Source organism: Suricata suricatta, chromosome 5 (genome assembly GCF_006229205.1).
Source record: "Suricata suricatta isolate VVHF042 chromosome 5, meerkat_22Aug2017_6uvM2_HiC, whole genome shotgun sequence".
NCBI lineage: Eukaryota > Metazoa > Chordata > Mammalia > Carnivora > Herpestidae > Suricata > Suricata suricatta.
The window spans coordinates 16,612,468-16,638,521 of NC_043704.1; the positions used below are offsets into that span (position 1 = coordinate 16,612,468).

The 26,054-nt window shown below is 38.8% G+C and overlaps 1 protein-coding gene across 5 annotated transcripts in view; it reads left to right on the forward strand.

The window, feature by feature from the left end:
* The window catches only part of GRIK1 (glutamate ionotropic receptor kainate type subunit 1), a 375,366-nt gene that overhangs the window by 224,031 nt on the left and 125,281 nt on the right, over positions 1-26,054 (forward strand). For all 5 annotated transcript variants that reach the window (XM_029939072.1, XM_029939074.1, XM_029939073.1 and 2 more), the window contains exons 2-4: positions 4,490-4,657; positions 8,079-8,336; positions 21,056-21,237. In XM_029939072.1, the coding sequence (XP_029794932.1) occupies positions 4,490-4,657; positions 8,079-8,336; positions 21,056-21,237 (608 nt within the window). The remainder of the gene's footprint in view (positions 1-4,489; positions 4,658-8,078; positions 8,337-21,055; positions 21,238-26,054) is intronic.

Below are 26,054 nucleotides of genomic sequence, written 5' to 3' on the forward strand. Positions count from 1 at the left end.
TGTGGCTGGTGTAATGAATTACAAGAAAGTGTGTGGCTTATGACCATAGACGGGTGCCTGGGTGACTCAGTCAGTTAAGCAGCTGACTTCAGCTCAGGTCATGATATTGTGGTCTTGAGATCGAGTCCCACATCAGGTTCTGTGTTGATGGCTCAGAGCCTGGAGTCTGCTTTGGATTCTGTGTCTCCCTTTCTCTCTGTCTCTCCCCTGCTCACACTCTGTCTCTCTCTCTCTCTCTCAAAAATAAATAAACATTTAAAAAAAAAGACCATAGAAATCCATTTTCTCAGAGTTCTAGAGGCCAGAAGTCCAAACTCAAGTTGTTAATAGGGTCCAACTTCTGAAGGCTCCAGGAAAGACTCAATTCCTTGCCTCCTCCAGCTTCTGGTGGCTCCAGGAATTCCTTGGTTTCTGGCTGTATCATTCCAATCTCTGTCTCTCTCCATCTACACTTGCTCTTGGGTGATGGCAACCCAGTCTTATGGCTTTAAATACCACCTAAGCATAATCTTTGGTGATGACTCCCAAATTTCTATCTCTAGACCACATCTCTCCCACAAAATCCAGATCTTTATTGGTGACTTCCTAGATGACATCTCCACTCAGATTTGCAACAAGCATCACACAGTAATCATGCTCCAAATCAGGCACCTGCTCTTTTCTTCATCTTGGTGAAAGGCAATTGCAGTCCAAAAGCCTAATGTCATTCTTGACCCTCTTCTTCTCATTTCTAGTTGATCAGCAAACTCTGCTGGCTCTACCTCCAATTTTTATTTAGAATTTGGCCACTTTCTGTCATTCCCCAACACTACTAATCTATACCAAACTATCACCATCAGTCACTGGGGTTATCTGAGTGCTTCTGGTTAGTCACCTGATATTGTAGTGGCTTCAGTAGCAGATCTCAGCTTTTTCTCTTGCTCCTCTCTTCCCTTCAGTCTGTTCATAGTACAGAAAACAGAGTGAGCTTTAGGAACCCAGTGGCATGTGTGTCTTCTTTGCTCTCACACAACTCACAATACTTCTGACATTTCTGGTCACCAAATGGGTGGGGGTTTTCACATCAAGCAATTCTCTGTGACATATGCTGGGTGTCCTACAGTTTATATCAATTCTAAAACTACCTACCTGGAGATAATGTCAGACTTCACAGGATAAGGGCTCAGTTCCATGAGATTGCCTTGCTACCTCAGATAACAAAAGCTAGTAAGTCCCTGGCTTACCCACAACTGCTGAATAACTCGGCTGCAAATCAGAGGTTTCCATGACTTCCTCCTCCTTGGATGTGATTATTTGCCAAAGCAGCTCCCAGAACTCAGGAAAACACTTACTTCTATTTGTCAGCTTATTAAAGGATACAGGTGAACAATCAGAAGAGGAGATACACAAGGCAATGTTTAGGAGGGTCCCAAGCACAGAAGTTTCTGTTCCTGTGGAGCTGGGGTGTATCACCCTCCTAGGAAATGGATGTTTTCAACACCCCGGAAGCTCTCTGAAGCCCATCCTCTGGAGGCTTCATTACATAAGCATGATTGATGGACTCCTTGGCCATTGGCAACTGGATCCACCTCTAGGCCCTCTCCCCTCCCTGGAGGTCAGTGGGTGGAACTAAAAGTCCCAGCCTAATCTAATCAAAGGGTGCAACCAGCCCCATTCTTGGGTGGGGCCGCCAAAATCACATTATCAGCATGACAAAAGACAACTTCATTGCTCTTATCATTTAAGAAGTTCCAATGGTTTTAGGAGCTCTGCCCCCCAAAGGGGGATGAAGACCAACATACATGTCTTATTATAAACCACAATGGTACATAAGGAGGTCCTTTTGCAATATGTCCTTTCCCTACTCTTCTCAAAACTCTCCTGTAGCTTCCCATCTCACTCAGTATAAAATCCAGGTCCTATTATAGCTGATAAACCCTCTACAATTTGCTCTAATCCACCCCTATCACTGCCCTCCACTCATTTTCTATTAGTCCAGACCTGACTCACCCTCTTTCATCCTCACTGCTCCTCAGCATTAACACCAGGCAGCTCCTACCTTACAACACTTTGTTCCCTCTGACTGAATGCTCTTCTTTCAATATCGTAGCGCAGTTTCCTCCGTCCCTGAGGTTCTTACTTAGAAGTTGCCCTCTTTGTGAGATCTTTCCTGGCGTCCTACCCTAACATGACAATGCCTTTCTTCCCATTCATGATCAGCTCCCCTTCTAGTATGTAAGCTCCAAAAGTCAGATTTCTGTCTATGTTGTTTACTGCTGTATGCCCAGTGCCAAGTACAGTGTCTGACTCATATCAGGGCAAGCATTTTATAAATAAATAATTAAATAGTGGATGAATCTGTAAATGAAAGAATAAGTTCTTCAGTAGTGTCATAACGTGACATATACAATCAGTTGAAGTGAGAAATTCTGAATGGTATTACTGTAAATATATTATTGGAATACATTCACCATTATAAGGTAAGTCAAGTCAGAACAATATATTCCTTTTATGGGGATGGAATTCAATGTTATTATTTTCATGTTTTTTTTTTTCATCATCAAGCAAGATGGATTCCTTGATACAATGTAGCTTTGTTTTTCTTAAATTCCTTTTGGGAAGAAGGGGCAAATCTCATACCTCCCACTCATTATCCAGCACAGGCTCTAGAGTTTATGACCAGGCTATGGAGTATCCACTTAGCAGTCTGAGAGAAACTGAAAGCCTGCCCACCTGCTCACCATTGTCTGAGAAAAGAAAACTAAATAAATAAATAAAGTTACTTAAGAGCAAAATTTTTCCTGACATTGACTTCAGAGTAAGTGTCCAGTAAGAATCTGTAGGTAAAGGTTAACATGATCTTGTACCATGGTCAGACAGTGCTCAACTCGGGTTTCTCAGAGAACAGGGATGTGATTTCTGCAAGAATAGCTCATATCATCAGCTGAAAAGCCAAAACATTGCCAAAGGAAGCCAAAGTAGTTTAGTACCAGCCTTCTCAGCTTTTGCAACCTGACATTGTAATTGGTTATTCAATAAAGAAAATCAGAAAAATGCAAAATGATAATACATTGATTTATAATTAATAATGTATAATAATTTATAATATTTATAATATTAATTATAGTTTGCCAATTAGGTTTCTTCTTCTAAGGATACACATGAATCATATAGGTGTATGTGATGGTTATTTGAGATTTTCAGCTTTAAATTTTTTCCCTTTTCTTTTCTTTTTTCTTCTCTTCTCTTCTATTTTCTTTTTTCTTTTCTTTTCTTTCTTTCCTTTCCTTTTCTTTTCCTTATTTTCTTTATCTTTTTTCCTTCCTTCCTTCTTTTCTTCCTTCCTTCCTTCCTTTCTCCCTCCCTCTGTCCCTCCCTCCCTCTCTTTCTCCCTTTCTTTCTTCTTTCTTTATTTCTTTCTTTCTCTCTTTCTTTAGAGTGTAGAAAGCACTTGAAGCATTTGCAAATCAATCTGGCATAACCAAGTTTAGACAAAACTTACAACTTACTCTCAGTAAGGAGTCCATCAATGGTGAGACCTAGTTACAAGTATTCATCATTCCATGGAATCCAGTTAATGTTTTATTCAAGAGAAATGAGGAGTACAGGTCAATCAAGAAATACGTTAAGTAGAGGTCAATTAAGAGAGACTCTACTGTGTCTCCTGTATCTATTTAAAAAATTAAGAGTGTACAGTTAAAAATACTCCAATTACCTCTGCTAAGACCACCGTGTCAAGCAAAGTCAGAACTGAATTCTCCAATGAGGCTTTAAGCACTGATATTTCATATTGCCACTTGTGAGGAGATCCTCATGTTTGAGATATCAAAGATTTAGTGCATATTCTCTGTTAGGGGAATAACACATTTCTCAAGAGATGGGATGCAGGCTTGCTTTGGAGGCAGACCAAACAGTTTCTCAAAACAAAACAAACAAAAGTTCTTTGAATCTGCTTGTGCACTTTGGAAAGTACTAGAATATGACCTCTGAATTCTGAGTTATAAGAAAAGAAGAAATGCTTTCATTTTTGAAAAATTTAAGTGTATGTATGTCTCATTTCGACCTCAGTCAACTCTCTGAATGATTTATTTAGAGTCTAAAAGGACTGCTTTTGAATCAAAAGTGCTTCATTCTGAAGAGAGATGGTCCTACCAGATACAGCTCAAATTATGTTTAGGTCAGCCATGGTGTGATTCATGTTCAAACAGTGAAAAATCACTCTCCCACCATGTTGTCAGTTATGCTTGCCATGGTATTAAGTATTTGGAATACATTGGCCATCTGAGAGGTAATATATTGTCCAACTTTGGATATGAAATCCGAGACATACATATGAAGACCTATTTCTGTGCATGTGACACATGCTGGTAAACTTAACACTGGGGTTGGGATCTATTCTATTACCACATTTATTTTGGAGGGGTTTTGTCTGAATCATTTATATTCTTCTTAAAATATACACAGGACTGATGTGACTAATGCTTCCCATGCATCTCTTTTGCCTCTGCAGGAGGGATTTTTGAAACTGTGGAAAACGAACCTGTTAATGTTGAAGAATTAGCATTCAAGTTCGCAGTCACCAGCATTAACAGAAATCGAACCCTGATGCCTAACACCACATTAACCTATGACATCCAGAGAATTAACCTTTTTGATAGTTTTGAAGCCTCACGGAGAGGTAACTACTTTCACATTTTTAAAAGCTTTTTTGGGTGATGTGTCTGCTCGACAAGTCACCTTTTGTGCTACCTGCCCTTTTTCAGAGTGGACATCTTTGTGTAAATGGGTTGTAGGAAATCTCGGTCCCTGATGTCACTGTCCAGTGCAATCTGAGTGATCCTAATGGATGTTACCTAGTTCTGTTTTCTGGGCTATTCTGATTAGCTCACCCTTCAGTGCCCTCTACTCTATGATTAAGTGGTTCAGCTGTGAATGGAAAATGTCAAGCTTGATCTGTTTTTCCTTCCTGAGGCTGAGATACCACCATGAAATTGTACAGTGCAGTCAAATAAAACTTCATGGAAAGTCATATCCACCGAGCATGTGGAAATGTCCATAACACACATAACTCACACCCTGAATTTTAGCAGGTTGTAAAGCACTGGGTTTACCTAGCATTTTCTCAACCTAAGAAAAAAAACCTCCTTTCCATCAAGTCATAAAAATATAAAAAAAATAATCCAGTGAGACAATCTCTGCATTTTTTCCTGATTCTCTTTTTCTTCTGAGAAGACAAAGTCCTAAAAAGCAATCTAATGTATACATAGGCTGTAAGGTTTCTGTCCTGGAAAGAACCATTGGGATTGTGGGGCTTGTTTAGACATCCCCCAAACACTCCTGAGACGACTCCGAAGCACAGTCACATTCAATATACTTGCAACTTGACCTCTAACCGGGGAGCTGTTGAGACTCCGTGCAGGTGTCTGTGTGGACGCCAAGGCTGCTCCTCACCCCTTAATAGTAGAGGCTCTTTCTCCCATAGAGGAATATTTTTGCCAATCAAACACATGCAAATAAATGGAGTGCAATCAGCACCATGTTTATGCTGATTTCCAAGTAACTAATACTGGTTGTTTCTACATAGAATTAATTCCGCATCATGAGATGTGTGCACCTTACACAGTCTTCTTCAGGATTCCTAGCATTCTTTACAAACAAAAGGCTAAGTGCTTTCTTAGCAGCATAGATAAAAAGCAAATAGTATAATGATTCTTCTTCTGATCTGTGGTATAACCTTAGTATAAGGTTTTACCTTTTTAAATATGGATGGAATTTCAGATACTACACATGTCAGAGTTGTCTATGAACAAATAATAAAAATGTCTATTTATACAGCTCTTCAAAGTTATCTTCACATAAATTATTTCTATGGGTTAGAGCTCTCTCCTTCTCTGCCTCTGTCTGTCTCTCTGTCCTTGTCTCTGTCTTTCGATCTGTCTTTATCTCTGTCTCTGTCTCTCTGTGTGTGCCTCTTGCTTTGTCTATCTCTGTCTTGCCTCTTTGTCTATCACACACACACAACACACACATACACACTAACATTGCTGAGCAAATACCTTAGAAAGGCAAACACATTTAACAACAATACTTCAACCCACATAAAACTGAAGGCTTTTTTGTGGTCTCAAGTACCTGTCATACTTGTAAATTAAACACCCCCAAAGCTTCTTAAAACTGGTGATTTGCTGGCAAACAGAATTCAAAGAATTGATTTTCTGTCAAGTCATATTAGCATCCCAGAGCTAAATATTAGCAGGAATCTCAATCCATCACCCATGTTAGACAAAACAACAGTTCACATATGCTCATGCTCTCATTTTATCTTACCAATGAAATGAGCTTCTGTGGGCAATGGCAATTTACACTTACAGCACTTAATGCAGAAAATTATATGTCTTCATAGCTCATGTAATAATTCAGTGCCAAACAGCACAATATGAGAAAGTTTTTCCTTGTGAGTGACTGTCAACATTTGCAGTTCTATAGATATTTACAATATGGCTTTTGAAATTTTATGTATTATTTTTTCTCTCTAAATCAAGTCAGATCATTTTGACAGGGCCATATAATTTTTCTACTTATATCTGTAGAGTGACTACTATAAAAACTAATACTGTTTCATTTATAAATTTTGTTATTATTATTTAATTCAAATATTTAATTATTATCTCTTGGCAGTTCCAAATTTCTTTAAATTAGTATTAAAATGATGAAATGCTTATAAACTTATATGAAATGCCAGCATAAATTTATACCAGCATGAGGTGAGGAGATCCTATTTTACATGGTTGTAGAGGATAATTGATCCTATTCTTTCTGGAAGGGAATTTGCCTCATATGTATCAAGTAATTTAAAAAATATCTATGCCATTTAATTATAGCTGAGAAACTACTCTAAAAAAGTGATGTAAAATTCAGAGAAAAATATAAGAACTAAGATAAGTACTGTAATATTAATTATCATAACAAAAGTTAGGAGCAGCTTAAATGTTCAATATCATCAGAATAGTTAAATAAATGATAACATACCCATGGAATGGGTTATCCTCAGACACAGGTAATATGCTTTTGAAGACTTTATTATGACTTGGGGGAAAGGCTGTGTTTTTAGTGTTAAATTCAGTGTTAAAGAGCGCTTGTTTCAACCTATATCTGTATAATGATTCAATTTTTTTATAAATTGGAATGACAAAATATGAATGGGTATTTTTCTGAGATGATGGAATTAAAGGGCCTTTTTTCCCTTCCCTTATGCTTTAAAATACTCTAAATGTTCTCAATGAGTATATAAAATCTTATAATGAGAAGAATAAATAAATGTTCTAGATGGATTTTTAAGCACATATTGACTTGATTTTGTTAGGCTACATGTTGGCTGATGTGGAAGCAGGGAGAACTCTGTCCTTGAGCTTGATCCCTGGCCTCTGGGAGAGGTCCGCCCTTATCTGGCGGCCTTGACTCACTTCATTATCTATGGTATTAGTGGGTTGGACCAAATGCCTTCTGAGATCCCTTTAAGCTATGCTATACTAATATTCTATAATTAATTAGGCATCAGTATCACTTCCTATTCTTTAGCAGTTTCTCAATTGCCTGGAATTCCTTTCTGAGTTTTGGGGAGATGGGAACTAAAGTGCTTTGCAGCCACCCAGAGAATCTTCTGAATTCTCTGACCACAATAATATCCTCCTGTCACTCTGCCATAGAACAATACCTCATTTACGTGACATTCCCTTGGCAAATGGCTTGCAGAGCAGCTTTGAGCCCCCCCAGGTCACCCCATGCCAAGCAAGGGATTTAGATCCCATTTGACTAAAAGTAACGGTGTGAAGTAGCCACTTAGTTTTTATTGCACAGAGTTGGCCCTGTGATGTGTTGCTAATCAGTTCCACATTCAAATATCTCAATATTTTAGCATCTCTGGGATACTGGAAGTTAGATTAAGCATAATTTCTCAACATACAAATGGAGAATGGAGAATTTCCAGTACTGAAAATAAAAAGAGGGATCATGAAAGGAAAGATGGAATTCACAGCTCTCTCTTTCTCTGCCCCCTCCCCTGCCCTCCCTCTCAACCCCTCCTCGTCTGTGGCCACCAGCCTGCGACCAGCTGGCTCTTGGTGTGGCTGCTCTCTTTGGCCCTTCCCACAGTTCCTCTGTCAGTGCTGTGCAGTCGATTTGCAATGCTCTTGAAGTTCCACACATACAGACGCGCTGGAAACACCCATCGGTGGACAACAGAGACTTGTTTTACATCAATCTGTACCCAGATTACGCAGCTATCAGCAGGGCCATCCTGGATCTGGTCCTCTACTACAACTGGAAAACGGTGACAGTGGTGTATGAAGACAGCACAGGTATGGGACTCACACTAGAACCTCACCTGGGCATGTCTGGTCTGAACAAAGGGTGTCAGAGTGTTAATTCATCAAGCAGAGTGCATGAAAGTGCTCCTTAAATGAAGTTAATGGAGTATTCTAATTTAAGAATGCCATGTGTCTCCACGACTATCTAATTCCTTTGGATCCTTTCTGATGATGCTTCCACCATTATATTTAGAAGGCTGTTTTAAAAGAAATATCACCATATTGATATTAAAGATGTAATTTAATTTCTCCGACTCTATTAAGACTGTGACCATGACTTCCTTCCTTAATGCAGAGGAAGTTGGAAAATTACTAGGAAATATGCTTTCTACTTGTAAGTAACTGTGTAAGTGTTACATGTTAGAAAAGTTTCTGAAGGAGGTTAACGAGGAATCCAGTTAGAGGCTACATCAATAAAACTGACCATTTCATGGGAAAGGGACTAAGAATCCCAATAACAAACCCTTAATAAAGTTTGCGTTGTTCTACCTGCTTATTTTAAGATGCAGAACATAAATGTAATGCTTAGAGGCTCCCTCTCACTAGACACTTTCTCTGATCTGCCTTTGTTTCAAGTTTCTCTTGCTGGCATCTTTCCCCTCTGTCTTCTGGTCATATTTTAAAGTTTGTTGGGGCTGAGGCGCCCTTTTATTCAGTTAAATTCTGCTGATGACTCTCCTTTGTCAAGTCCTTCTAGTTTAAAGCTGTCCACCATCTCGTCCCTTTCATCTCCCTTGACCCCAGCACCATCTTCCCTGCATTCCCTATACCTCACATCAGCTGGGATGAAGAGTCCATCATTCCTTATCTCCCCCCAACTTCACCCGAATCTTCCTTCCATTACTTTTCTCTTTTTTTATTGAAATATAGTTGACCCACAATGATACATTAGTTTCAGGTGTACAACATGGTGATTCAATAAGGGTATACATTATTCTGTGCTCACCACAACTGTAGCTACCATCTGTCACCACACAACACTATTACAGTGCCATTGACCATAGTATGCTGTATTTTTATTCCTGTGACTTACTCCTGTGACCAGACTGTACCTCCCAGCATTCTTCACCCATTTTGCCCATCTCCCTACTCATCTCCTCTCTGGAAACCATCAATTGTTCTCTGTATTTACGTATCTGTCTGCTTTTTTGGTTTGTTCATTTGTTCTTTTGTTTTTTGTTTTGTTTTGTTTTGTGTTTTGTGTTTCCTTTTTAGATTCCACATATAAGTGAAATCATATGGTATTTGTCTATTCTGTCTGACTTATTTCACTTAGCATAATAACCTGTAGGAGCATCCATGTTGTTGCAAACCCTGTTCTTTTTATGACTGTGTAATATTCCATTATATGTATATACATACACATCATCTTCATCTCATTGGTCTATTAATAGACACTTGAGGTGTTTCCATATCTTAGCTATTATAAATAATGCTGTAATAAACATAAGAGTGCATACATATTTTTTTGAATTATCATTTTCATCGTGTAAATACACAGTAGTGGAATTACTGAATCATACATTTCAATTTTTAATTTTCTGAGGAATCTTCATTCTGTTTTCCATGGTGACTACATCATTTATATTCCTACCAACAGTGTATGAGGGTTCCTTCTTTTCTGCATTCTTACCAACATTTACTATTTTTTTTTTTTGTCTTTTTGATACTAGCAACTCTGAGTGGTGTAAGGTAATGTTTTGTTGTGGTTTGGACTTGCGTTTCCCTGATGATGAGCGATGTTGAGCATCTTCTCATGTATCAGTTGGACATCTATATCTCTTCATTGGAAAACTATCTATTTAGGTCCTGTGCCCTTTTGTTTATTGGATTACTTTTGTGTGTGTGAGTGTGGTATTGAGTTGCATAAGTTCTTTATATATTTTGGTATTGCCCCTCATCAGATATTTCATTTACACATGTCCTCTCCCATTCAGTAGGTAACCTTTGTGTTTGGGTGATGGCTTCCTTTTCTGTGTAAAAGGTTTTTTGGGGGGGGGGGTAGTCCCCATAGTTTATTTTTGCTTTTGTTTCTCTTGCCTGAGAAGACATAATATGTCTGACTCTCATTTTCTGAAGCTGGCCCCTCACGATGGTGTCCTCCATCCTACTCCTAAGATGGTGAAGTCCCTCATTCCACATGTTCTCTCTCAAATATCACTTCTTCCTTAAAGCCTACTGAGGCCACCATAGGGTTCAACAGCACTTCATAAATATAAGCACTATGTTACGTGTGCCAATTACCTGTTTGCATAGGTAGGAGAATGGGAATTCTTAAACATTAGAAGTTTATCTTATTTATTTTTGTAATCTGCCACCTAACACAATTATGGCATATAGGAAACAAGTTAGTGATTACATGTACAAAGAATAATGCTATTTACTTTCTGCATATTCTTTCCCCAAGATTTAAAATTAGCTCCTTTCTTGATCTAAACAGTTGGTAATAAGGTTAAGAAAATCACTAGTGAAAATTAATAAAGTGAAGCACTTACAAAGTTTTTAATAGCATTTCATTTTTCACTGTCCTTTTCACCAAGCACTAGAACTTACTACCTCTCAGAGGATGAATCGTAAGCCTCCTCTATTTTGCACTGAACTCTGGTCCCATTTTAAGCTGTCAGACCAAAGTGACTATTACGGGTGGAAATATGCATTTATGTATTTTCTTATGCCTCATCTCATTTCAGAAAGAAGTGAAGGTAGGTGATTGGATATATAACTTATAAATATTATATTCAAAACAGTCCTACAAGGAAGGATAAGCCGCAGGTAGTCATATTCTTAAAGCTTTACCTGGTTGCTGGAAAGAAAGAAACATACTATCAAATAAATTGCAAAAGTGTATTTTAAAAGCCTTGAGATAGAACATTATAATGTTCACTTCCAGGATCTTTGGCTGGTCAAGCAATGAAATTGACATGAGATGTATTAACTGGAGAAAAGCAAACAAAGTTTAATAAGATGTACCCCACCTATAAGGATGGGAGAGACCCAAGGAAACAAAGTAACTTTCTGAAATGGCCTAAGAGATAGCCTTAAATGCAATCTTCTGCCAAAGACAAAAGATGTTGGGGGTGGGGAATCCGCTGAGGAAGATTATCAAAAAAAGCACAGTGAACAAGGGTAAGATTATAATGCATATTTAAGTCCCTGACTTCTCTATTGAGAAGGATTTCTAGAGATTGAGTCATCCCTCTCTTTCTGGTACAGTGAGTGAGACATCTTACAAAAAGGTTTCCTTTATACATGTAAATGTCTCTTACAAAAGGGTAATATCTACTCAGATTTCAGAGCTTCATCTATGTCTGCAGTTTCTTAAAAATAAATGTTTTAAAATAATCGCCATGCCAAAGAGACACATTTTGCCTGGCAAATTTTGCTCCCCTTCAATTATAAATCTAAGTATAGTCAGATCTTCCACGTTGCTTCCCTTTGTAAATAGAGAATTGCATGAGCTAATCAAGTCATACTATTTCTCACTAGGTAGTACACTCAATAGTACAAATTTTTCTCACGATTTCTACCATCTCCAGCAAAGCAAGGCCATCTAAAAGAAAAACAAATTGATGAATGACATTAAAACTTTTGGATCTAAGAGCTCAACTAAAGGCATGAGCATGATATTATAGATTTGAAATTGTATTTAGACAAAACATGAGTTGTAAAAGGGTAACACAGAAGTTGATGTTCTAACCAACCTTCTGATTTCAGGCAAGCACCAATAAGTGATGGATATTTTGCTCAGTCATTTCCACTATTGTTTTACAAGAAACCGAAATCTGGTTTTCATCCTTATTAAGTTCACCTGAGCCCAGTTGCTCACCGAATACTTGCAAAAGTTGAAAATCCCAAACGAATTTGTATGTTGCCCATTAAGTTAGAAATGATTCATGTTAAAATGATTTTACCCACAAAGAAATTAAAAATGTAAATGAATAATCAATTGAGCCATTAAATTGGAACCCAGAGAGTAAACAGGTCAACTGAGATCAATAAAAGCAGACATCTTTTGCCTCTGAGTAGGTTTAATACTGCTTGACTCAGGGTTTTGGTTGCAGTAATTATCAAGACATAAAAAGGAGAAAACTTAGCAAACCTGAAGGAAAAGAAAGGACTTAGGTGTGCTCAGCACCTGCCCTCACACCAGAATTAAGTCGCCATTAAAGAACACTTTATTGGGATTTGTTTAGGAGTTTGTTAAATAGTGTGAAGCCAGCACAGATGTCTGGGGGACCAAATGGCCCATGACTCCCATTGAAGTCAAGGGGAGTACTGTGCTTGTCTCTGAGGACAAAATTCAATTCAGTCAACACTAGCAGGCAGAATTCTGTCTTCTGGAAGTGAAAATATAGAAGGACCCTAGAGAACTGTTGAGGGAGTGAAGCTTTGTTTTGCTTCATCTCCTCTCTCTCTCTCTCTCTCTCTCCCTCTCTCGCCTGTATGTTCCTCCCATTAGTCACTACTTCTCTCTGATTCCCACATTCAGAGGTGACCCTAGGCAATGAGAAATTGCTGTGCATTGGTCATCCCTCTGCTTCATTAGACCCCTGGTGGAAGCCTGGCTTCTATCCCTCACACACATCAAAAAGAGCTGAGAAGCTGAGCACCAAATGCAGTGTGGAGGATATTCAGCAGTTTCTGCTTTTTTGAGGCCAATCTCAGCGAAATATATCCACAACTATTTTTGTAGAACAGGGGCCAGCAAACTTTTTTCTCTATATGGCCAGAGAGTACATAGCTTAAGCTTTGTGAGTGATAGGGTCATGACTATTTCACTCTGTCAAGGTAGCAAGAAAACAGCCATAGACAACATGTAGATGAATGAGTAAAGTGTGCTTCAGTAAACCTTTGGACAAATAAGGAGGGCAGTGTGGTGGGACCAGCATGAGAGGGGAGGGATAGTGGGAAGGTAGGTCAGAGAACAGCACCTTATGGATCGTGGAGGATTTTACAGACAACAGGAAGAGCTTCTGCTCTTCAGGAACTGGGAAACCCATTGGAGAGTTTTCAGCTGAAGAGTAACATCAGATTCACATCACAGAAAGATCATACCGCTCTTCTATTGATATTACAATTCACGGAGGCAAGGGCAAAAAAATAGCTTCCAGAGAAATGAAGGTGATTGAGGAGGATAAGTATTAGAAGAGGAATAAATTATCAGTTTCCAGAAATAATTTTGAATGTTGAGCTAACATAATGCCCTGAAGGGAGTGAAGGCTGGCTGAGAGAGAAATAGAGGAGTCAAAGGTGACTCCAAGCTTTTTCGCCTCAGCCAATGGAAGGTGTTAACATCACCTAGGATGGGGAAGGTGACAGATGAAACTACTTTGGAGAAAAAAGGATAATATCAGGAGTTTTTTCAGTCATGAACATGTTAAGTTTGAATTTGTAATGTCTACATTATAATCTACATTCAAATGAAGGTGATGAATAAGCAGTTAATATATAAATCTGGAGTTCAGAAATGGGGTGTGAGCTGGAGTTACAAATTTGAGAGGCCTCCGCATATAGACGAGGCTGGAGAAGGCCATCAAGGAAATGAGTTCCAGCCAGATGGCTCTAGCCCTGAGTTCACAACACAGAGCCCTCAAGAGTTTTTTTTTCCCATCCATGGTTGCCTTAACTCATTTTTCTTAACATATCAGAGCCACGAAATTTCTAAAATGCTGCCTACAATAAAGAGCTATTAACTATCACCTAAAACATTATCTCAAAGCTTTACAATGAGGAATTAATTGAGATAAGGTGGACATACATAAAAATGTCAGTGATTAAAAAAACAATAAATTCAAGGAGAAAACACAAAGCAAGTAACAACCACATATATTACAAAAACTACATTCTTGAGTTCTGACTATGTGGCACACACTCCTTAAATATTTCATAGATTAACTCATTTAATATTCTCAACCACTCTATGAATAAGTGAAATAACAGCCCATGTGGCTGTATTTAAAGGGCAACTTGTATTTATTACATTTATTACATTTTCTTCCATTGTCCCATAGAAAACAGAAAGCATATGTTGTCCAGGTCCAAGAATCTTGACAGAGGCATGAAGTTTGGACCTGAAGAAAATTAACATTTTGCCATAAATGACCAAGCCCAAATGAAAAATATTCAGTATGCATTCAGTGCCAAAGAAAAGAATAAGTAAATCATTCCCCCCTCCCCACCACTTTCAGCAATCACAACTTGCCCCACTGTGTTATTATGGCCAGCTGTGCCGGACAGAACACTACTGCAACATGCCCTCCCACAATTCCACCTGAAAATAGCGGGGGATAGAAATTCTTGGCACTTAGTACCAACAAGATAAAAAATTATAGCTCTTTTTTTTCTCTGTCCTCACTCTTTTCTACCCTGCCTATCCACCCACTCCAATCCTCTGCCCAGAACCCTATTCAAATTTTCAGATTTCTGTTTAGAAGCCAATCTTTAGATATTGCATGAAGGTATATTATTTTTAGCTACCATTGATATCAGCAAGAATTCAAGACTAAAATACTCCAGTTGAGCTAAGTGCAACACAGTTCATCTCAAATATTTTGACTAGATTCTTCTTGGAGGTCCTTTGATTGAGGGACACAATTTTTCTTTTGAGAAGTCTCTAGCTCTCTTTTTTTAATGCACATTTGAAAAATCATATGTATGAAGACTGCACTTAAAAGTGCTGTATTTCCCCCAGGTAATTCACTCACTTACCTGTTTCCATTTCTCAGTTCTGAGTTTTCCTTTCCTCTAGAGGGTACATAGATCCCCTTAAGAATCCTATTAGATTTGGGTATATTAATATACCAACAAGTTTGTGAAATGCCGTTTTATATGTTTCTAAGTACAAATGAAGAAGAAATTAACATTTAAAATGTACGATCTTATCTTGGGTCCCGATGGTTTATTACATTCATTTTTATGGCATCAACCCCACTGATGTGTTTTAATCAACAGGGACTTGGATTAAGACTCAAGAAAACTGAGGCACTTTTCTTTAGAATTGATACCTATTAAGTATAACTAAAGCTATCCAGAAATGAACTGGGTGTCTGTGTGAGGTGGAGAAATTTTCAAATAGAAAGGCATTCAGATGTGTAGAGGGAATCCATGAATCAAGTAGGGGTTTGACCTTTAAGGTCCCGTCCAATTCCTGGCATCTGTGACTTATTTTCAGGACCGATCTAAGCAATTAACCTCACTGCGTCTCACTTTCTTTTACTGTAGAATAGTACTGATACCTTTTCACCTCGAAGGTGTATTCCGAGGTTTATTAAGATATTTATAAGGCATGTAGCATCCTTCATAAAAGGAGTAATGTAAATAGCAAAGTTTATTAGTATTTAAGAAGAAGGCATGGGAAATTTTAAACACTCACTGCAAATAGCAGGTTCTTTTTTTTCTCCTCCATATGCTCCACCTGCTCAGAGTAACTCCCTGTGCATGCAAATCAGCATTTTTCTGTGTCATATCTGAGTGCACAGAGTGGATAGGTGGCCAAAACGCGTGTTTAGAATTGGCCGTTTGGACATTTTTGAAAGTCATCTCCATATGCAGAGCCCAGCTCGAACTCCTGTGAAATAAATAGTCCCCTTGCTCTAAAGGGCTTTTAAAACCAAAGGTGCAGTTTCCAACTGCCTTCCTGGGCATGAGAGTGGAGGAGGAGGCTCTTAGGATGCTATTTTATATCTCCACGTGTAATCTTTTTATTTAGAAAGATGTGAACTTAGAAACAAAGATTCAAGAAAAGTACCATGAACTCCTGTATGCCCTTCATCTAGGTTAGCTGTTATCATTTGACTACGTTTCTTTTAATGCTCTGTGATTCTCTCAATATAAAAACAATCAGAGCAATCGTAATAGTAAGTAGTAGTGTTGTTGAACCATTTTAAAGTAAGTGGCTGGGAGTACTTGGGTGGCTCAGTCGGTTAAGTGTCCAACTTGGGCTCAGGTCCTGATGTCACGGTTGGTGGGTTTGAGCCCTGCATCGTGCTCTGTGCTGACGGCTCTGAGCCTGGAGCCTGCTTCTGATTCTATGTCTCCCTCTCGTTGCCCCTCCCCCACTAATGCTCTGTTTCTCTCTGTCTCAATAATAAATAAACATTTAAAAAAAGAAAAAAGAAAGTAAGTGGCGGACATCGTGGCCTTTTTAACCCTAAATACATTAGTATGTATTTCCTAAGCACTATGGCTTTCCTTGTTATAACCACACTACAATTATTGAATGCAAGAAACTTAACATGAATACTAGTATATACAAATAGGATAATATAGGGTAATAGTTTTTTTTTAATGCTCTGCAGAGACGACTGAGGTTAGGGGAGTAGGTGTTTGCTAGCCAGAAGGGCTCACAGCAGGTGTTCTAAACCCCTGAAGGCCTTCCCAGTGACCAGAGGGCACCATGGTTTCCCCTGCAGAGCATGGCTTTGCCCAAGGCACAGACAGAGGCCCCTGGAGGTGCTCTTGCCCAATGGTGTTGCAGGGCTTACAGCTTTTTTCAGCTGGATGGAAGGGACCCAGAACCAACTTACCCAAATCCCCACTGTCATGGAAGTCACCTGTGCCCAGGTACACCTCATAGCTCTCTCCTTTCTCTCTCTATTTCTGTCTATGGTATATGGTGCCATACCAATATGCACATACCATATTACATATGTATACCATATTGCATACACACACACACATGCATATATATGCACCCATATTACAATTTCTCTAATTGATACAATAATTGCCCTTACAGGATTTTTTTGAATTGGGGATCACTCACTGCATTAAGTTATCACCTAATTTAACCCTCCTTTGATCTCCTTTGGTTCAGGCTTCCTTTGCCTTTCATGACCTTGATATTTTTGAAAAGGCCAGGCCAGTTTTATTGCAGTGTCCCTTAGTTGGGTTTGGTCATCTTAACTGCATTTTATTTTCCAACTCCCTCCATCGTCTTGGGCTCAAAAGACTACCACCATCACCAGATTTGCATGCACTCTAACGGTTCTCTGCAGTTGGAGTCCAATCCTAGGAGCACTGGGTCAGGTTCAGACTAGCTTCCAAACACTGAGGACCTTTAGCAAAGTTAGGAGTTGTGCCTAAATGAATTTCCTTTCCCTGAAGTAAATATTTGTTTAGAAAATAATCTTTATCTGTTCTTTACAATGAACTGTAGGTGATTGATGGATTGCTGCAAAATGCAAATAAAAGGGAACTCTTTCTTTAATTTTTTTCCTGTGAACTAAAAAAAAAACATTTTTAAATTGTAATTTCTACAATGTTTGCTAATGAAGGCAGGCAGAAAGGTTTTTTTATTTTTTTTTTAAGCAAACAATTGCTTTGGGCAGAGAAATGTAAACCTTTCTGGTCGACCCTCATTCTTCTTCTTCTTCCTACAACTTAGTCTGTAATCTTTAAATCTGTTGAGCTTCTTCCTTCCTGAGGCCAATTCACCTGCCAGCAGACAAACTGAGAAAATTAGGGGCTCAGTAGCCAGTTTTTCCAAAAGATAAATTTAGACCAATTAGAGACTGGTCTTTTGTACTGAGTAGTTCTCCTTTCTCCTCTACTGGTATGAAAATAACTTTCTTTTAGGAAAAAGTTGTGAAAATGCATGGTCACCTTTTTGAGGAGGAGAGCAAAATGTCTATTAATGGCCTCATTTGTCAACTAAATGTTTGAACGGTTTATGCTGGTACAAAGTTTTCTCTCTATTTATTTATGCAGTTATTTATTTACATAGCTAGTTAGCTAGTTAGTTAGTTATTCAGTTAGTTAGCTGATCTGAAATCTAAAAGTCAGGAGAGACCACTGATTTGGTAAAAATTTTTTTTTTTTAATTAAAAAAAGAGCCTGAGATTGGGAGTCAGAAGTTAGATGTGGCTTTCAGTCCTGGATCTGTCGGTTAAGTCTTAACAAGACCTTAGGATTTTGAGTTGGTATCTCCAACGACTTCCAACAGCCTCAGCTCGTGATTTATAAAAATCAAGTAGTGGACGCCTGGGTGACTCAGTCCATTAAGCCTCCACCTTCAGTTCAGGTCATGATCTCACATTCGTGGGTTCGAGCCCAGCGTCGAGCTCTGTGCTGACAGCTCAGAGCCTGGAGCCTGCTTCCAGTTCTGGTCTCCCTCTCTCTCTGTCCCTCCCTGCTCATGCTCTGTCTCAAAAATAAATAAAAAAACATTAAAAATTTTATGAAAATCAAGCAGTAGTTGATGTTCCATCTAAGTCATAAGAGCTGATGGAATGAAATATTTCTATGGGCTTTAGTTTTTTGTGTTTTTTTTCTTTTTGTTTTTAGATCACTTTTTTCTAACTTGAAGAGCTCAATATAAAACTGTTGAACTGTTGTCCTTACTATTTCTGAATTACTATAAATTTACAAGTTCTGCTAGCAGTTCAACACTTAAATAGATTAAATCATCTCTGACACATGGTAGATTTCATGTAATGAAAATACCTGAAACAATTAGTGCAAAATTCTGAGCTGATCAAAATAAAATGAACATTGGAAAACAAGACTATGAGACTGTTGCTAATACATTGAAATACTTACATTGCAAATTACCAGAACATTGCTTATTATGTTTTGAGCCACATAAGAACAATTGAATCCCCTTCTTAAAGCAAGATGTGTTCATGTCCCACCCATTGCACTTAGCATGGAGTTTGGGATATAAGGAGCATCCAGGAAATGTTTTTCGAAAAAACCAAATGAAGTGAGAAAACGTATTCAATTTTAACATACCATTAACATGGGTAAATCATGGTGATAGGAAGATGCACTTCAGGACATACATTCCATTTAGTCAAAGAACAAAAGAGCAGTTCCTTGAAGCACATAAAACATTCTTTTTAAAGGACACATTGGTCTCTCTGCACACTCAAGAATAAGAAAAAAGAAAAAAACTATGCAATTGCAAAGCAGGAGAGCAATAGAAAAAAATGCGAAATAGACTCAAGTACCCAGGAGTAAAGAAGCAAGGAGAATGGGTCCCTGTTTTTATTTTCTCCTCATCTCCCCAAATAATCCAAAGCTGTATGTGTTCCTTTAGCGCCAGTAATTTGTGTTTGAGGGGCTGGACCATGAAATAGAAAGATGCAGTGTTGGATTCACGGCAGCAACCTGAACTCAGGGCTCCTCCTATCTTTGTTACCCTGAGAAAGTTAATTGCTCTAAGCTTCAGTTTCCTTATTGGAAATAATGAAGATAATACTGCTTACTTCACAGGATTGAGGACTAACAAATACTCAAGCCCTTGTGCTCAGTTTTCTTCCATTTTGAGCAGTCATGAGTGGTTCAGGACGAGTGATTCTGGAAATGAAGAGAGTAAGTGGCTCATTACTGGCACTTGAGAGCCTGCAACCACACTGATTGATTTGAAAAAAAAGCAAGAGCCCGGAAAGTCTATTCTAAAAATTTCAATCATTATGTAAAACAAATTTTTTTTCTTTTAATAATGAGCAGTAAATCTTGTTATTGTTCTACAGATCCTAATCGGTATCATCCTCCAACAGCTTATACCCATTGAACTCCAAAGAGCAGCTTAAAAGTTACTGTACTTCAGAACCCAACCTATACAGGGTATCGGAAGAGCCTTTTAACATCTGAGCCACAAAAATGTGTTTTGGGTGGAGAGGGTGGATAACTAAATAAATAAAATAAGAAAATGAAAGAAACGTATCAAGTCCAGAGGTAGCTGGCATCCATGACAGCGCATACCAACATCGCCATCTGAATACGGCTAGCACTTAATATTTCCTATTGATTACTTGAAGTTGACAAATCCTAGAGGCACAGAACAGTATAATAAAGAAAAAAGTCAATTTTCCAATGTGATGAGAGTCCTTGAGTGAGAGCCAACGTTATGCAGTGTAGCAATCACACAGTAATGTTAAGGGAAATAAGACAGAAGCTTTAGAGAGCTGCTTGCTTTGCCCCAGTAAAATATGTCTTTTCAAAAACGGTGCAACTCAGTAGATTTGTACTTACAGTGAATCAAACTTTCCCCATCAAGTTAGTTGGCTGTATACACTTTCCTGCAATTATCAATGCTGGATTTTAAAGGAATTTTGTTTCTGGTGTTATGATCATAATCTCTAAAAACTTTATGGTATTTCTGTTTTTAATCAAGAAAGGATGTTCCAATCCAATGTTCAATCATATTAGAAAGAGCATGTGATGAGTCATTTATAAATAGTTCATATGGTCAGGGCTGGAAAATTATATAGAAAACCCAGCAAATTAGGTGGTAAAATAGTATGCTATACATAAATACCTGATGAAAGGCTTACAAAGATTTACAGCCCCAAGAAATTCTAGTATTCTATTGTTGTTTATTTGTTTTTTAAGCAAGTATTATCCATTTCATTGTACACCTTTGGAAACATCAAGCAACTTTTGTTTACAAAAGCTTTATGGTTACAGACTTGATTTGTTAAAGATCTGTGGTGTTGGCCAAAACCTGGAGAAGACAGCTGCATTCAAACTAAATTCAGAATTTGCTTGGGAAATTGTGTTTCCAAACTACACATGCCCACCAAAGGAAGACACAGTATAATCCACCCCAGAAAAGGGAATGACAAATGAAAAGTCAATAATGTAACCTTTAGGAAGGTGGCCTCTTGATACATTTTGGGAATAATATGAGTTTGACTGTAAATGGCAATAAACAAGTCCTTTTTAGACAGAACAGTCTGTTGCATGATGGGATTGTCATTTTCTAGGCCTCATTCGTCTGCAAGAGCTCATCAAAGCTCCCTCCAGATATAACATTAAAATCAAAATCCGCCAGCTGCCCTCTGGGAATAAAGATGCCAAGCCTTTACTCAAGGAGATGAAGAAGGGCAAGGAGTTCTATGTGATATTTGATTGTTCACATGGGACAGCTGCCGAGATCCTTAAGCAGGTAAGAGGGGGCAGGGAGGAGGTGAAGTGGGGGGGAATATGTTCATTTCTTTTCCTCAAAAATGCCATCTGGTTTCACTTAGTGATGCGTGATAACGCTGCAGCAGTGCAGTTTAGGCTGAGGACTGCTGCTTTCAGAGCCCTTTTAAGAAGTCATAGGGCTCAGGGCGTTTAATGAAGCCACTTGTTGTATGTAGTTGTAGATGGGGGAGGGATGTGTCTTACGTATTGGGAGGTAAGTTGATAATGTCAACACGGATTGATAGAAGGGTGCCATTTCAAGGTGATCATGCATCTTGTCTGTCAAATCTCTTGAAAAGACTGAGCAGATTTCATTCACACAATGCCTGACTTGTCCTAAAGACATCTTCGTCATGGCAAGACCTCTTTTGTCAAACATGCAGGATTACAAGCATGGCGAAAAGGGGGCACAGAGACAATCAAAGAAAAGATGTTTCTCTCTTCTAGCTTGTCATAGACAATGAGCTGCCATGAATTAATCTTTACGAATAATGTTGGTAGAAACACTTGATAAATTGTGAAATCCTGTGTAAGTGAAAGATAGTAGTAGTGTTAGGAATCTGATAACAGCAGGGTAATCATTTCTAGCACCTCAGGATATAGCACTGGTCTTATGCCCATGAAAAAAAATTCAGAATTAAAAAGAAGACATAGACTCACAGTCCTTCACCCAGGGGGATTTTGTACACTTGGGAATTTTGGTAATGTCTGAAGACATTTTTGGTTGTCATATTGGGGACAATGGTATTCTACTGGCAACTAGTAGTTAGAAGCCAAAGATGCTGCTAAATGTCCTATAATGCATAGGACATCCCCCACAACAAAGATCTATGTACCCTACAGTGCCAACAGTGCTGAGGTTGAGAAACTCTGGTATAGATAAAGACAATGGAAAAAACTAGCCAGATGTTTAAAATAGAAGCATTAATAAAAGATGAAGGGATGAACTAGAGGAACATGGAAAAAAGCAGCCAGGTTATATTTACATGGTCTTAATGGGTGTCTCTTTGTATTTAATATAAGTGGTTATTGTAGCATAAGACAATGTTGTTATTTGAAATAACAGAAACTGTTATTGTACTCTCCAGTTTAAAAGGTTTGGGATGTGCTATGTGGTTGACTGGCTAGGGGCACTCATCTCTTAAGTAGGCCAACCCCTCTGTACAAACACAGAACTGCGGATTTCCAAGTCACTTGGGAGAACTCTGAGAGCAGCCTATCCACCGGACTCTCCAGTGCTGGATCTCACACTCAAAGCCACTGAGTTCAGAGTTGAGTTTTTAATTTGGCCTGAAAGTAGACAATCAGGAAAGCTGACTACATGTTTCTATGATGTTCTGGATGATTACACTAAAAACCTATATCGAGTTATAGGATGTATTTAAAGTTGCAGTTGAAAACAATCTTAGACATCATCAAGGCCAATTCTTTCACTTTAGAGGAGGTCAAATGACTTTCCCACAGTTACAGAGGCAGGATCTGGAACTCAGCCTCCTCTGTCCCATCCTGCACCTTCTCCCCTATGAAATGTTCCTCCTCCAGTTAGGGGAAGAATGTGTGTTACCTATGTCTAGGCTCCAGTTGTATTAACAAAGCTTCAGATATTATAGTTGTCTCTCAGCAAAGAAAACATATTGTAGTGATGTCAAAAGATAACTTCAAAGGTAAATAAATACAATCAACAGTGCTTTATCTTAAGGCCTCATTTGAGAATTTCAATGCAGTTCATTAAAGTGTGTAATGGGGTGTGAACCAGAACTGAGAAAAACACCCAGATTTTATGTGTAGCCCTTAAAATACAAAAAAGTATCCCCCTCAGGAGTCAGTAATAACAGAGATTAGGGACTTCTGTTACTTTTAAGAGAATGATTTGTTGATGAGGCTTCTCTTGATGAGATACCCATTTGGCTCACATAACTGACTACATCTCTCCCAAAGCACAGACTTGGAATGAGCAAGCCTGGAAAAGAGTTTCTCCTCTATTTCAATAAATATGGATTTGATATCCCGTTGATGCAAGTGGCTCTTTCCTGGAGGCATAGAGATTACATCTTTCAAAGACCAGTGTTTTAAACAACACACCACAAAAACCTTCTAGTGAAGGCCTCCCAAAAAATGTCTGCTTAAGTAAGAGGTAGTGGGATTAGCAGGCTTTGCTTCAGCCATTGACATAAACCCTTTTCCTCTGTCCTGTGTTCTATTGTGTTTAATCTTGCGTTTACTCTCCTCATCATGTGACTGGTAAGACTGCTGTGAGGCTTTGGGAAAATCTACTAAAGTGCATATTCATCCACTTTTTGTGGTAGACCAATGAGCTGCAAATGTTTGGAAGTGGGGAGACCCTTTTTAGAAGTTCTCACATAAAATCTCTACCTTACATCCAGTGAAAATAGATTCACTCTCTGTGAAACCACAGCAGAGGATGCAGGTGGGCTTAACAGGGTTTAATCTGGACCTCCGAGAAGCTGTATGGTTGGAAAATGATACTGAGAACCTTAGGACTTGCTATTATGGTTTAAATGAGGCCCAAGTGCTCTGTGTGATCCGATTTGACTTGCTCCATTAGCTTTGGACAACAACCTGTAGAAACAAAGACAGAGACCTCCCCTGTAGTTGTCTGCCCAGTGTGTCTCTAGCGAAGCTGGACACTGAAGGAGTTCAAGGTCCTAATTCAAGCCGCTATTCAACCAATCTCTTCCTACCTCTTTTACCGAGGTGTCATGTTGATGCCTGGCAGCCTGTATCCTGTCTCACGCAGCAGCAAACAACCCGTGCGGGAAATCTGGTATTCTCAGTTAAGAGTTGAGGGAACTGAAGCCCAGACAGGTTAATTGCCCCAACCAGGCTGCCACATGGTTTCCAGACACCTGTTTTCAGAGTCCGTGTGCCCACTTTACCATGAAGAGCCCCATTCAGAATGAGCAAGCCATCCCATCTTGAAGTAGACTTCCAGAATGTCTGGAAGCAACACAACCACTTGCTGCTGGTCTCTTTTAGAGAAAATGAATATTAAATAGCTCCCACTTTTTTGGTGACTAAAATCATTGCTGATAGAATTTTCTCTGCCAGGTCAGCTTGGCTTTCTTCTCAAGCACATTTCCCATTATTTCCTTGCATTTCCCTGCACCTTCATCATATTTTACTACTTTGTAATGATTCTTCAGAAAAAAAAAGAAATCAAATGTACTTTAAAGAAGATATCTGACATTTATCTAAAAGTAAAAATTGGGGGAAAAAGTCTATAGTTATCCTTGGGCATACTCATCACTCTGGTAAGGTAATTATTTCTATTCATATTGAACAAGTACTATATGATGAGAATCTGAAAAGTTATTTCCTAAAGATTAGTTAGAAATTCAAATGTCAAGATTTGATTAGGTTACAGAGGAACAAGTCTTTCATATGAATGAACTGTCTTTGTGAATTTCTGTAGTCTGACAGTGCCCCCAGCTCCCAGCACCACACACATAGGACCCACCTTGTCACTCGGTGTCCTCTTCTCTCCCTTCCATCCACCACCTCTTAGTGGATGTCCTGCTGCTTGGCTAGGATGCTACTGTCTCCCAGCATGTCTCCAGTGTGGACACCCCAAATCTTCAGCACTGCCCCCAATTCCCAATCTCTTCCCACTGACTCTCCACTGCCTACCCTACCTACACTCTTGTTCATTCCTACTCTGTGATTCTACCAAGGGAGTGGCTGATGGGAGATGAATTTAAAGATGAGGAATGAGGTAAGAAGACTCTGCACTGGAACTCCTAACACATGCCCAGCACCATGCTGGATGATAAGCAACTATTTCCTTTAATCTACACAATCGCTTTTGGTATAATTGGTATTATCTTTATTTTGCACATAAAAAATGAAGCTCAGAGATACTGATCGTTTTATCTACCATGTACCGAACATGCTCACATGCAAATACTTAGGCATTGACTCATTTGTTGTCCGTTTTCCCTACAATACTATAACCTCCAAGAGGACAGAAACCTCCTTTGTCTTGTTCTCCCAGATCCTCAGCACGTACTACATTACTTGACACACAGTGGGTGCTCAACACTGCTCTGTTGAATGAATAAAGGAAATGGATGAATGAATGATCCAAGAACTGTACTAGAAGCTCTTGATAAAAATCGCCTCCCTTCCACCTCACTCAGTGTGCTATACTCTCAACTCCGCCAAGCACATTTGAACACATCACTCCTCAGTGCCTCAATTTCCTCAAAGGAAGCTCTTATTCAATGCCAGAAGCCCTATATTATTAAGAACTGTAATGCATTTCAGCCTATGATTCCACTTCCCGAAATAAATTTGCCTCTTTGGAGAGCTGCATAGTCACTTTCAAATCCTGTAATAGGATTGAGAAAGCAAGTCACAATTTCAAGCACAGTAGCCGGAATCCTAATGGTTCCCGATGGAAAGGGAGGGGACACTGTGATGCTCTGTCCAGCAGGGAAGCTGCATCAGGGCTGAGCCCATTCCCTGAGCTGGACATCGGCTAGTGGGCGAGCATGAACATGCTGTTTCCAACTCAGAAAACCTGCTTTCTTGTTCACATGAACAAGTGCATCAGAGGAGAGAGATTTCTTCCTCTTCAAAACACTTAGAGCAATGAGTATTAAGCTATAATTGAGCCATTAGTCTCCATAAAACATTTTAGAACCAAAATATTTTGTGGAATTATATCACATTTTCTCCTGTCAACATTTGTGCACTCTGGTTTTTATTTTTTTTCCTTTATGTCAATTAACATAAAAACAAGACCAGGGAGAAAATGTAGATTTTAATCTCTGACTT